Below are 12459 nucleotides of genomic sequence, written 5' to 3'. Positions count from 1 at the left end.
CCTATATAATCTATACAAGTGACCCTATGATCTGAAGAGTTCAGTTTTATCATGTGATCCCCCCAAGGCCAGAAGAATCATCGGAGACTTTGGCATCCCCATCTCCATCCTGTTTTCTGTACTGTTGAGTTACTCCGTCCCCGACACATATACCCAGGTAACCATGACTGTGCCGTTGCCAACTAACTCCTACTCCTACATCTATCCGTACAGATATCTAAAGGCTCCACTCCATCCCTTATAACTACATGGCCTAACTCACATTCAGCTAACACATTGAATATTTAAACAACGTCTCTCACAACTAACTCTCCTGTACTTCCTCGTCATAACTTTGCCCTTGACTGGTCCTGTTTCTGTATTTATTTATTTATTTATTTATTTTTTACAGAAGCTGAATGTACCGTCTGGTTTCTCGGTCACGTCTCCCGACAAGCGGGGCTGGTTCATCAGTCCGTTCGGCGACCTCAAGCCGTTCCCGGCATGGATGATGGGGGCGTCGGTGGTGCCCGCCCTCCTCGTCTTCATCCTCATCTTCATGGAGACACAGATCACCTCGTAAGTGCTGCCGGTTGCTACGGTAACACCGTTCACTTCCATGGTGGTGCCTGTCAGATGTGTTAGACTAGATCAGCTTGTGATCAGGATACAGGTTGGCTCATGCGTACGTGCAGTGTAGGGGGTTGCAATGGAGAGGCCAGTTATAGACAGGATGGTGTTGTGGAACAAATCTATAAACAGAGTTGGAGGTACTGCAAGTTCAACAATAGCAACTCTCAATTGGCTGCAGGCTTCAGACTAGAACCGCCATAGGCCAACAGCCACTGACGTTTGATTTTGTAAATAAATACAAATCACCCCCCCCCAAAAAAAGCTATGCCCTGCTCCTTCCATGACTTTTCCTAAATGTTTGTATTTTACACTGCTCACAGAAAGTATTTAGAGCCTTTTTACCAGTTTTTTTCCACTCCTATTCCCAACTTACCCCGCCAAGACAATGTGCTGGAGCACGTTGGTACCCAGCCAGGCGCTAATGAGTCTCTCTCTCCTCACTGAATGAATGACAAAAGGAAGAATGGGTGATAATTGTGCACCTTACTTCACAACAGAATTTAAATGAGGCCTAACTGAATGATAAGGAGGGTGAAGAGGTTGATGTAATTTAGAAAGACAATAGTGTAATGATGAGTTTGTGTTATGCCTATTTATCAGCAGGAAATAATTTGACTGGGCACCTTGTGGGTTGATACCAATCTCTTTTTATGTTTTATTTTGTAAAAATAGGCTGTTATGGGACTTTTATTTACTTTAACTCTATTACTAATCAAATGTATTGTAAGGCAAATGAAAACATGCTGCATGTTGCAATAGGCCTTTAGAATAATGCAAAACATATCCTTGACTCTATCCAGCGACGCAAACGATGCCAGCCCACTGAATGAATGGCAAATGGATGGAATGGGCGATAATTGTGCAAGTTACTTCACAACGGAATTTCAATTAGGCCTAACTGAATGATAAGGAGGGTGAAGAGGTTGATTTAATTGGCGCTCATGTTAATAATTTGACCGCGACCTTGCAGGTTGATACCATTCGCTTTTACGTTTTACTTTGTAAAAAGAAGCTGTTACAGGACTGTTTTATTTACTGTAACTATATTTCTTTAAAATGTATTTTAAGGGAAACAAAAACATGCTATGTGTTGCAGTAGGCCTTTAGAATATTTGCCAAACATATCTTTGACTATCCAAGTTGATGAGCGGGAAACAAACAATGCCAGTCAGCCTGCACAGCCGGACCATCGAAACTACACCTAAACTATTGTCACGCCCTGGCTCTGGGGACACTGTTATGTTGAGCCAGGGTGTGTAATTCTATGTTTGTATTTCTATGTTGGCCTGAGTGACTCCCAATCAGAGGCAACGAGTGTCAGCTGGTTGTCTCTGATTGGGAGCCATATTTAACTGTCTGTCTTTCACTTTGTGTTTGTGGTTTCTTGTTGGTGTTGGTTTGTGTTTAAACCATAGACGTCCCGTTTTTTCGTTTTGATCGTGTGATCATTAAATAAATATAAATATGTTCACCTTCAACGCTGCGCATTGGTCCTCCTCCTTAGACGATCGTGACAGAAGAAACCACCAAAACCGGACCAAGCAGCGTGTCCAGGAGCCATCGCTAGCAGATCTCCGTGGCCACCTCGACTGGGTCAAGCCTAGTGAGGAGCAGAGAGGGTGGACTTGGGAACAGTTGAGGAAGAGCTTCGACTGGGTCAAGCCCATTGAGGAGCTGAATAGCGGGAGTTGGAGACAGAGGAGCGAGAGTTGGGCGAGAACGATAGAGGCCTGGCCCACGGGGAGGAGAGACCCCCAGAAAAATTTTAGGGGGGGGCTCACGACGTCGGGGCAGCAGGAGGCCGCGATAGAGCGGTCCAGCGGGTTGGCAGAGGAGGCCGCCAGGTTACGGGGGCCACTGGTCGAAGAGGGGATGGAAGGTGGAGAGGCACGGCGAGAGGTACTGGGGTGTGTTACCAGTCCGGTCCGGCCCGTTCCAGATCCCGGTGTAGGGCCAGTGGTGTGTGTCCCCAGTACGGTCCGGTCTGTTCCTGCTCCCCGCACCAAGTCTGTGGTGCGTTTCGTCAGCCCTGTCCGGCCCGTTCCTGCTCTCCGCACCAAGTCTGTGGTGCGTGTCGCCAGCCCAGTCCGGCCCATTCCTGCTCCCCGCACCAAGTCTGTGGTGCGTCTCGTCAGCCCGGCTCGGCCCGTTCCTGCTCCCCGCACCAAGTCAGTGGTGCGCTTCGTCAGCCCGGCTCGGCCCATTCCTGCTCCCCGCACCAAGTCTGTGGTGCGTTTCGTCAGCCCGGCTCGGCCCATTCCTGCTCCCCGCACCAAGTCTGTGGTGCGTTTCGTCAGCCCGGCTCGGCCCATTCCTGCTCCCCGCACCAAGTCTGTGGTGCGTTTCGTCAGCCCTGTCCGGCCCGCTCCTGCTCCCCACACCAAGCCAGTGGTGTGCGTCGTCAGTCCAGCACGGCCCGTGCCTGTTCCCCACACCAAGCCAGTGGTGTGCGTCGTCGGTCTGGCACGGCCCGTGCCTGTTCCACTGGTGCCTGGTCCGGCACCGGTCAGATGCGTTACGCCGGAGCTAGAGCAATCCGCTCCATCAGTGTGCAGTCCAGCTCCGGCCAGCGGGGCCAGACCGGACCAGGGGTACTTTGGGGGGTTGGAGAGGGAGTGGGGATCAGGCCCGGAGCCGGATCCGCCGCCAAGGCGGAGTGCCCACCCGGTCCCTCCCCGGTGGTATTTAGTTGGCGCGGTCGGAGTCCGCGCCTTTAGGGGGGGGTACTGTCACGCCCTGGCTCTGGGGACACTGTTATGTTGAGCCAGGGTGTGTAATTCTATGTTTGTATTTCTATGTTGGCCTGAGTGACTCCCAATCAGAGGCAACGAGTGTCAGCTGGTTGTCTCTGATTGGGAGCCATATTTAACTGTCTGTCTTTCACTTTGTGTTTGTGGTTTCTTGTTGGTGTTGGTTTGTGTTTAAACCATAGACGTCACGTTTTTTCGTATGGAGGACTAAAAGTGCCACAATTAAATAAATAAATACACCATTAAATAATTACTTAAATGTGTCATTAATTAATTAAAATTAGAATTAAATACATAAATGTGTAATTAAATGTATCATTAATTAATTCAAATACCGATTCATTTTATGTAAAATACATATATAATTATTTCACTATTTACATTTACATTTCATGATCCTGCATTGCAGTGATTCATGAATTACTTAAAACTGTCAAACTGACCCATCAAAGTCAGTGGGCGGGGCTAACGCGAATCTAGTCTGATCCATTGCTTTGGTCTGAAGTAGAGTAGGCCAACCTGGATAGAGACAATGGAGGATCTCCGTGAACTTTCCAGGGAGTTGGTTAGAGACATTTTAAACTTAGCAGAGGATGTAGAAGCAGGACCTGCTGACATTATCCGGAATTGATTTGTCTTGGCTTGATGCAGAGGGTAACCAATCAGGCGTTAGGTTCCGCCTACCAACTTTTGATGGGTCAGTTTGACAGTTTTAAGTAATTCAGGAAGCACTCCAACGCAGGACCATGAAATGTAAATGTAAATAGTGAAATTATTATATATGTATTTTACATAAAATGAATCGGTATTTGAATTAATTAATGACACATTTAATAACACATTTATGTATTTAATTCTAATTTTAATTAATTAATGACACATTTAAGTAATTATTTAATGGTGTATTTATTTATTTAATTGTGGCACTTTTAGTCCTCCATATTTTCGTTTTGATCGTGTGATCATTAAATAAATATAAATATGTTCACCTTCAACGCTGCGCATTGGTCCTCCTCCTTAGACGATCGTGACAACTATACCCAAACGAATTTCACACATTTACATTTTAGTCATTTAGCAGACGCTCTTATCCAGAGCAACTTACAGTTAGTGAACACATTTTTATTTTTTTCATACTGGCCCCCCATGGGAATCGAACCCACAACCGTGGCATTGCAAACGCCATGCTCTATCAACTGAGCTACATCCCTGGCGGCCATTCCCTCCCCTATCCTGGACGACGCTGGGCCAATTGTGCACCGCCCATGAGTCTCCCGGTCCAGGATCTCTAGTGGCACAGCTAGCACTGCGATACAGTGCCTTAGACCACTGCGCCACTCAGGAGACTGACACGCATACACATAATATAGGAGTTAGCCTATAGACAAGATTCAATTGACAATAATCTGATGAGCATATTCTGCAGTTTCTATTACACTTACTTTTGTCAAATAACTCTCATAATTGAAGAGGTGCAGTTCTTTTTCAAAATTTCACTTTTTTCCAAGAATATCCGTGCTGTCCATGCATTCAGCACATGACCACTCGCGTGGCACCATGGCTCTGCCTATTAAGCAAAAACGAGTAACAAAATGTACTTCAAATTTAAATATGCTAATCTGTTGTCAATGGATGAATGAGAGACAGAAACCAGATAGAAACTGATAATGGTGCATGTGACTTCAATGAACTGAATGAATTTGATTGATCTGAATGATGAGGGTGATTGAATTTAGAACAATAGTCTAATGATGATGAGGAATTGTGGGCATTGTGGGCGGTCTAATTATTTTATCATGAAAAGGCTGGAAATTGTATATAATTTCCCCTGGGAGAGTCAAATCAGACACCGAGTACAACATACACTGTGTGTAGTTCACAATGGCAAGCCCAACCAAACGAATGGATGCACTGACAGCATTACAAATGCTGCAGAATTTAGACGAGTTGTAGTCGGATGGAGGATTGGATATTGAGCTTGAAATCGACGTTGCTGAAAAAGAGTCTTCATCTGATTCTGATGTTGACTTCAAGCCTCCACCTCCGACACCAGAACAGAGCCGACTGCCACGGTGAGACGGGAGTCTGCGAGGGATGACAGGGTTTAGGTAGAAAAAAGTGATGGGTTGATGTGACATGCAGATGTTGCAGCACATCAGAGATTGTACTGTTCCTTATGCGCACAGAAAAGGAAACGGTACATGAGACATGTCTATGGATGATGGATGAACTCAAAGCATTTATTGAACTCTTGTACGTTAGCGGGGCATACGGCGGAAAGAGCATGGATGTGGAATATTTTTGGTCTGATAGGTATGGGGTGGACTTTTTCCGAGAGACCATGCCACGCAATCGCTTCAGAGAGATGATGTGACACCTGCGGCAGATGCACACGAAACAAGGCCCATGAAAACTGCGTGGAGTGCAACCGATTTGTTTGTGGGGCTTGCTCACACAAAGCCCCGAAGCTGTGTGCTGACTGTGGACCCGAAGCATAAAGAGAAGATGAGATTGATTCATGTGTAAAGGCACGGTATTAGGGAACAATACAGTGTCTGATACAATCAACAAATGACTGTTTTTAATATCTTGTCATGAATATATTTCCACAAATATTTACATTTTAGTAATTTAGCAGACACTCTTATCCAGAGCGACTTACAGTTAGTGAATACATTATTTTTTTTATACTGGCCCCCCGTGGGAATCGAACCCACAACCCTGGCGTTGCAAATGCCATGCTCTATCAACTGAGCTACATCCCTGCCGGCCATTCCCTCCCCTACCCTGGACAACGCTGGGCCAATTGTGCGCCGCCCATGAGTCTCCCGGTCGCGGCCGGCTGCGACAGAGCCTGGCTTCGAACCAGGATCTCTAGTGGCACAGTTAGCACTGCGATGCAGTGCCTTAGACCACTGCGCCACTCAGGAGCCCTGAGTGCTTTTGTTTAGGAATACGGCAAATCATTTCACCTGCACACCTGGCTGGTTATATTATTATTATATTATTATTATTATTATTATTATCTTTTTCGTTTCTACTTTGTCAAAAGAAGCTGTTACTGAACTTTATTAATTACTATAACTCTATTACTAATCAAATTTACAAATAAGTTGATCAAATGGATCACACTGTAATCGAAAATAGGCTGTAGGCTTACGTTTTTTTCTAGCACTTTGTAGAATTATACAAAACAAAATCCTTGACTTCTAGTGTTAACCAACAGACATCTGATCCTTCTCTGGAATTAACCAATCAGATTGTAGTAAAGTGAAGAGGAAAGACATTACACAATTACCATCTTTATATCACAGGCACAGAACCAGATACTTTGTGTGTAATGATACCCAACAAATAAGAACATGAAAATAGTGCTTCTTTCCTGGACCACATAAAGGATATGTGCTGTGCATTTTCTTGTGTGTGTGTGAACATGCTCACGTTTGTGTGTGTGTGATTTTGCACGTATAGTATGTGTTTATGCATGTGTGTGTGTGTGTACAGGAGTGTTTATTTACCCTTTCCTTACCCCCCCCCCATGCTCTCTCTCCCCATCCCCCCATTCCAGACTCATCGTCAGCAAGAAGGAGCGTCGCCTGGTCAAGGGCTCGGGCTTCCACCTGGACCTGCTGCTCATCGTCACGCTGGGCGCCATGTGCCCTCTGTTAGGCCTACCCTGGCTCACCGCCGCCACGGTGCGCTCTGTCACGCACGTCAACGCCCTTACTGTCATGAGCAAGGCCACGGCGCCCGGCGAGAAGCCAGTGATCCAGGAGGTGAAGGAGCAGCGGGTGACGGGCCTGATAGTCGCCGTGCTCGTGGGTGAGGAGGATGCTGTTGTTCTGGAAAGGGTTGGATTGGATCTAGGCCCTGGGGTGGTTGTTGTGATGTGAAGGAAGGTGTTTTTCATGGTAGATAGTGGTCCATTCTGAGGTGTCTTTGTATATGGTACCTTGTGAGGTGTACTGTACCATTGGGACTTTGGAAGGTAACATGGAAAGCAAACGAAGAAATAGGAAAATAAACAGACAACGAGTTGACAGTGACTTTAGTCTGGTTGTGGAGGTATTATTTACCTGTCTATAACAAGGCTTCCTCTGGTTGTGGATGTATTATTTACCTGTCTATAACAAGGCTTCCTCTGGTTGTGGAGGTATTATTTACCTGTCTATAACAAGGCTTCCTCTGGTTGTGGAGGTATTATTTACCTGTCTATAACAAGGGTTCCTCTGGTTGTGGAGGTATTATTTACCTGTCTATAACAAGGCTTCCTCTGGTTGTGGAGGTATTATGTATCTGTCTATAACAAGGCTTCCTCTGGTTGTGGAGGTATTATTTACCTGTCTATAACAAGGCTTCCTCTGGTTGTGGAGGTATTATGTATCTGTCTGTAACAAGGCTTCCTCTGGTTGTGGAGGTATTATTTACCTGTCTATAACAAGGCTTCCTCTGGTTGTGGAGGTATTATGTATCTGTCTATAACAAGGCTTCCTCTGGTTGTGGAGGTATTATTTACCTGTCTATAACAAGGCTTCCTCTGGTTGTGGAGGTATTATGTATCTGTCAATAACAAGGCTTCCTCTGGTTGTGGAGGTATTATTTACCTGTCTATAACAAGGCTTCCTCTGGTTGTGGAGGTATTATTTACCTGTCTATAACAAGGCTTCCTCTGGTTGTGGAGGTATTATTTACCTGTCTATAACAAGACATCCTCTGGTTGTGGAGGTATTATTTACCTGTCTATAACAAGGCTTCCTCTGGTTGTGGAGGTATTATTTACCTGTCTATAACAAGGCTTCCTCTGGTTGTGGAGGTATTATTTACCTGTCTATAACAAGACTTCCTCTGGTTGTGGAGGTATTATTTACCTGTCTATAACAAGGCTTCCTCTGGTTGTGGAGGTATTATGTATCTGTCTATAACAAGGCTTCCTCTGGTTGTGGAGGTATTATTTACCTGTCTATAACAAGGCTTCCTCTGGTTGTGGAGGTATTATTTACCTGTCTATAACAAGGGTTCCTCTGGTTGTGGAGGTATTATTTACCTGTCTATAACAAGGCTTCCTCTGGTTGTGGAGGTATTATGTATCTGTCTATAACAAGGCTTCCTGTGGTTGTGGAGGTATTATTTACCTGTCTATAACAAGACTTCCTCTGGTTGTGGAGGTATTATTTACCTGTCTATAACAAGGCTTCCTCTGGTTGTGGAGGTATTCTGTATCTGTCTATAACAAGGCTTCCTCTGGTTGTGGAGGTATTATTTACCTGTCTATAACAAGGCTTCCTCTGGTTGTGGAGGTATTATGTATCTGTCTATAACAAGTCTTCCTCTGGTTGTGGAGGTATTATGTATCTGTCTATAACAAGGCTTCCTCTGGTTGTGGAGGTATTCTTTACCAGTCTATAACAAGGCTTCCTCTGGTTGTGGAGGTATTATGTATCTGTCTATAACAAGGCTTCCTCTGGTTGTGGAGGTATTATGTATCTGTCTATAACAAGGCTTCCTCTGGTTGTGGAGGTATTATGTATCTGTCTATAACAAGGCTTCCTCTGGTTGTGGAGGTATTATGTATCTGTCTATAACAAGGCTTCCTCTGGTTGTGGAGGTATTATGTATCTGTCTATAACAAGGCTTCCTCTGGTTGTGGAGGTATTATTTACCTGTCTATAACAAGGCTTCCTCTGGTTGTGGAGGTATTATTTACCTGTCTATAACAAGGCTTCCTCTGGTTGTGGAGGTATTATGTATCTGTCTATAACAAGGCTTCCTCTGGTTGTGGAGGTATTATTTACCTGTCTATAACAAGGCTTCCTCTGGTTGTGGAGGTATTATTTACCTGTCTATAACAAGGCTTCCTCTGGTTGTGGAGGTATGTATTTGTCTATAACAAGGCTTCCTCTGGTTGTGGAGGTATTATTTACCTGTCTATAACAAGGCTTCCTCTGGTTGTGGATGTATTATTTACCTGTCTATAACAAGGCTTCCTCTGGTTGTGGAGGTATTATTTACCTGTCTATAACAAGGCTTCCTCTGGTTGTGGAGGTATTATGTATTTGTCTATAACAAGGCTTCCTCTGGTAGTGGAGGTATTATTTACCTGTCTATAACAAGGCTTCCTCTGGATGTGGAGGTATTATTTACCTGTCTATAACAAGGCTTCCTCTGGTTGTGGAGGTATTATTTACCTGTCTATAACAAGACGTCCTCTGTGATTAAAACAAACAAACCTTGTATTTACACTCCTGTTTGGTGTTCCACCTGAACTAATATCTTGCGGACAGACTACATAAACATAACCAAATTATGTGAGATTTTAGTTCTGGGTTAACATTTAGTTCTGTCTTAACATTTAGTTCTGGCTTAACATTTAGTTATGTATGAACATTTACTTCTGTTTTAACATTTACTTCTGGCTTTACATTTAGTTCTGGATTAACATTTAGTCTTGGGTTAACCGAGATTAACCACCCTACAGATCCCTAGGCGACCTAGATCTCACACATTTGACCTTTCACCTTTGACTTTCCCAAGGCATGTCCCTGGTGATGACAGACGTGCTTCGTCACATTCCGCTGGCCGTGCTGTTCGGGATCTTCCTCTACATGGGCGTCACGTCCATCACCGGCATCCAGCTCTACGAGCGCATCACTCTCATGTTCACGCCCGCCAAGCACCACCCCGACCACATATACGTGACCAAGGTGAGCCCTCTGCCAGAATATGATGGAGAGTCTAACCACATGTTACTGTATGTGACCAAGGTGTGTCCTCTAGGAGAACATGATGATCCGTTTCTGTTATAGATGTCTGGTTTCTATTCCTAGTCTGTTTAGATTGTGTCTGTGGCCTTAATTTGAAATAAAATAATAAATAAATAAAAATAAAAGATAATAGGATGAAGTATCCCCTAGACATTGATCTAATGATCTATTAATCTATTGATCTAATGATCTATTGAGCTAACGTCAGTTTTGGGATCAGTGTAAGTAAAAGACAACAGGAGATCCACCCAGTAGATGGAGCTCAATCCATCTAATTATATATAACAAATTCCAAAGACAGGGTAACATTCCATAGGCAGGGTAACAACTGTTGTCTGTCTGTCTGTCTAGCGTGTCAACTGTCCTGCCCAGAACATTATTCCTAAACAAAATATTTTCAATCACTGTTAATTGGCAATAAAGTATGAATTCAATACAATTCAATTGTGGGTAACACCGTACTTAAAGCATGCAGGTATAATACATTAGGATGCAGTTATAATGAATTGTAAAGACTTGTCATAAGCATGTATAACCCCGATAATAATGTATGTGTGTGTGTGTGTGTGTGTGTGTGTGTGGGCCGCAGGTGAAGACATGGCGTATGAACATGTTCACCATCATCCAGCTGACCTGCATCATGTTGCTGTGGGTGGTCAAGTCCACCGTGGCGTCGCTCGCCTTCCCCTTCATCCTCATCATGACCGTGCCGCTCCGCCGCCTCATCCTCTCCCGGATCTTTGAGGAGCGTGAGCTCCAGGCGGTAGGTAGACAATTCCTGGAATTATCTGAATTCTGGCACAGTCGTCTGGTCTGTGGCAACATTGGGTCACATGTTACAGGTAGTGGCGCGGCCATGCCTAGGCCTAACGACTTGCTTTTTAAATTATATGAGCAAAAAAAATATTCCACTTTATTTGGAATAGTAAGCCAGACAAAATTAAACAGGCCTATTAAATAGTACCCCGCAAAACACCAGTCTCAACGTCAACAGTGAAGAGGCGACTCCGGGATGCTGACCTTCTAGGCAGAGTTGCAAAGAAAAAGCCATATCTCAGACTGCCCATCTTAATCTTTTCTTTTTATTGGCCAGTCTGAGATATGGCTTTTTCTTTGCAATTCTGCCTAGAAGGTCAGCATCCCGGAGTCGCCTCTTCACTGTTTGACGTTGAGACTGGTGTTTTGTGGGTACTATTTAATGAAGCTGCCAGTTGAGGACCTGTGAGGCGTCTGTTTCTCAAACTAGACACTCTGATGTATTTGTCCTCTTGCTCAGTTGTGCACCGGGGCCTCCCACTCCTCTTTCTATTCTGGTTAGTGCTAGGTTGGGCTGTTCTGTGAAGGGAGTAGTACACAGCGTTGTACGAGATCTTCAGTTTCTTGGCAATTTCTCGCATGGAATAGCCTTCATTTCTCAGAACAAGAATAGACTGACGAGTTTCAGAAGATAGTTCTTTGTTTTTGGCCATTTTGAGCCTGTAATCGAAACCACAAGTGCTGATGCTCCAGATACTCAACTAGTCTCAAGAAGGCCCGTTTTATTGCTTCTTTAATCAGCACAACAGTTTTCAGCTGTGCTAACATAATTGCAAAAGGGTTTTCTAATGATCAATTAGCCTTTTAAAATGATAAACTGGGATTAGAAAACACAACGTGCCATTGAAACACAGGACAAATGGTTGCTGATAATGGGCCTCTGTACGCCTATGTAGATATTCCATTAAAAATCAGCCGTTTCCAGCTACAATAGCCATTTACAATGTCTACACTGTATTTCTGATCAATTTGATGTTCTTTTAATGGACAAAAAAACTTTTGAACGGTAGTGTATATTATTATTTGTTATTCTTTATTATTTTATTACAATGTATATTGTATACATTGTTGCTTTGGCAATATTGACGCAATGTTGTTCATGCCAATAAAGCAGCTTGAATTTGAATCTCTCTCTCTCGCTTTCTCTCTCTCTCTCTCTCTCCAGCTCGACGGGGAAGACGAGTCATCCCCCAACTTTGACGAGGATGGTCGGGACGAGTATAACGAGATTCACATGCTTGTGTAGACACGTGACACGGGGAGGACCAATAGGCTCTCTCCGTCTTCCAACGCTAACCAATTACGAGCAAGCTTCTTTGGAAGACAAACCTTATTATGTCTGGGTAGCTGTGTCTTTGAACCCCCCAGATGTGCTGAGGTTAGGATATTTGTCCAACAGAGAAACATTATTATGTATACATATATATATTATATGTGTATATTACTGTGTGTCCATATATTCAAATCTTGCTCTTCTTTGATCTAAAAATGCTGTAAAGGAATAACCCCACTGTTATGAT

General features: G+C 44.1%; 1 protein-coding gene across 1 annotated transcript in view; it reads left to right on the top strand.

Moving 5' to 3' along the window:
• The window catches only part of LOC311122700 (anion exchange protein 3-like), a gene marked incomplete at both ends in the record, with an annotated part of 41155 nt that extends 28970 nt beyond the window's left edge, over positions 1-12185 (top strand). Inside the window, 6 exons of the mRNA XM_084197033.1 lie at positions 68-157; positions 392-558; positions 6931-7184; positions 9894-10063; positions 10713-10886; positions 12105-12185. Coding sequence (XP_084053159.1) covers positions 68-157; positions 392-558; positions 6931-7184; positions 9894-10063; positions 10713-10886; positions 12105-12185 — 936 coding nt within the window. The remainder of the gene's footprint in view (positions 1-67; positions 158-391; positions 559-6930; positions 7185-9893; positions 10064-10712; positions 10887-12104) is intronic.
• Between the last annotated feature and the right edge of the window lie 274 nt (positions 12186-12459).

Source organism: Coregonus lavaretus (assembly GCF_964263955.1).
Source record: "Coregonus lavaretus genome assembly, contig: HAP1_SCAFFOLD_373, whole genome shotgun sequence".
Taxonomy (NCBI): domain Eukaryota; kingdom Metazoa; phylum Chordata; class Actinopteri; order Salmoniformes; family Salmonidae; genus Coregonus; species Coregonus lavaretus.
Note: the sequence above shows the minus strand (reverse complement) of the source record. Positions and strands in the feature narration are given on the sequence as shown.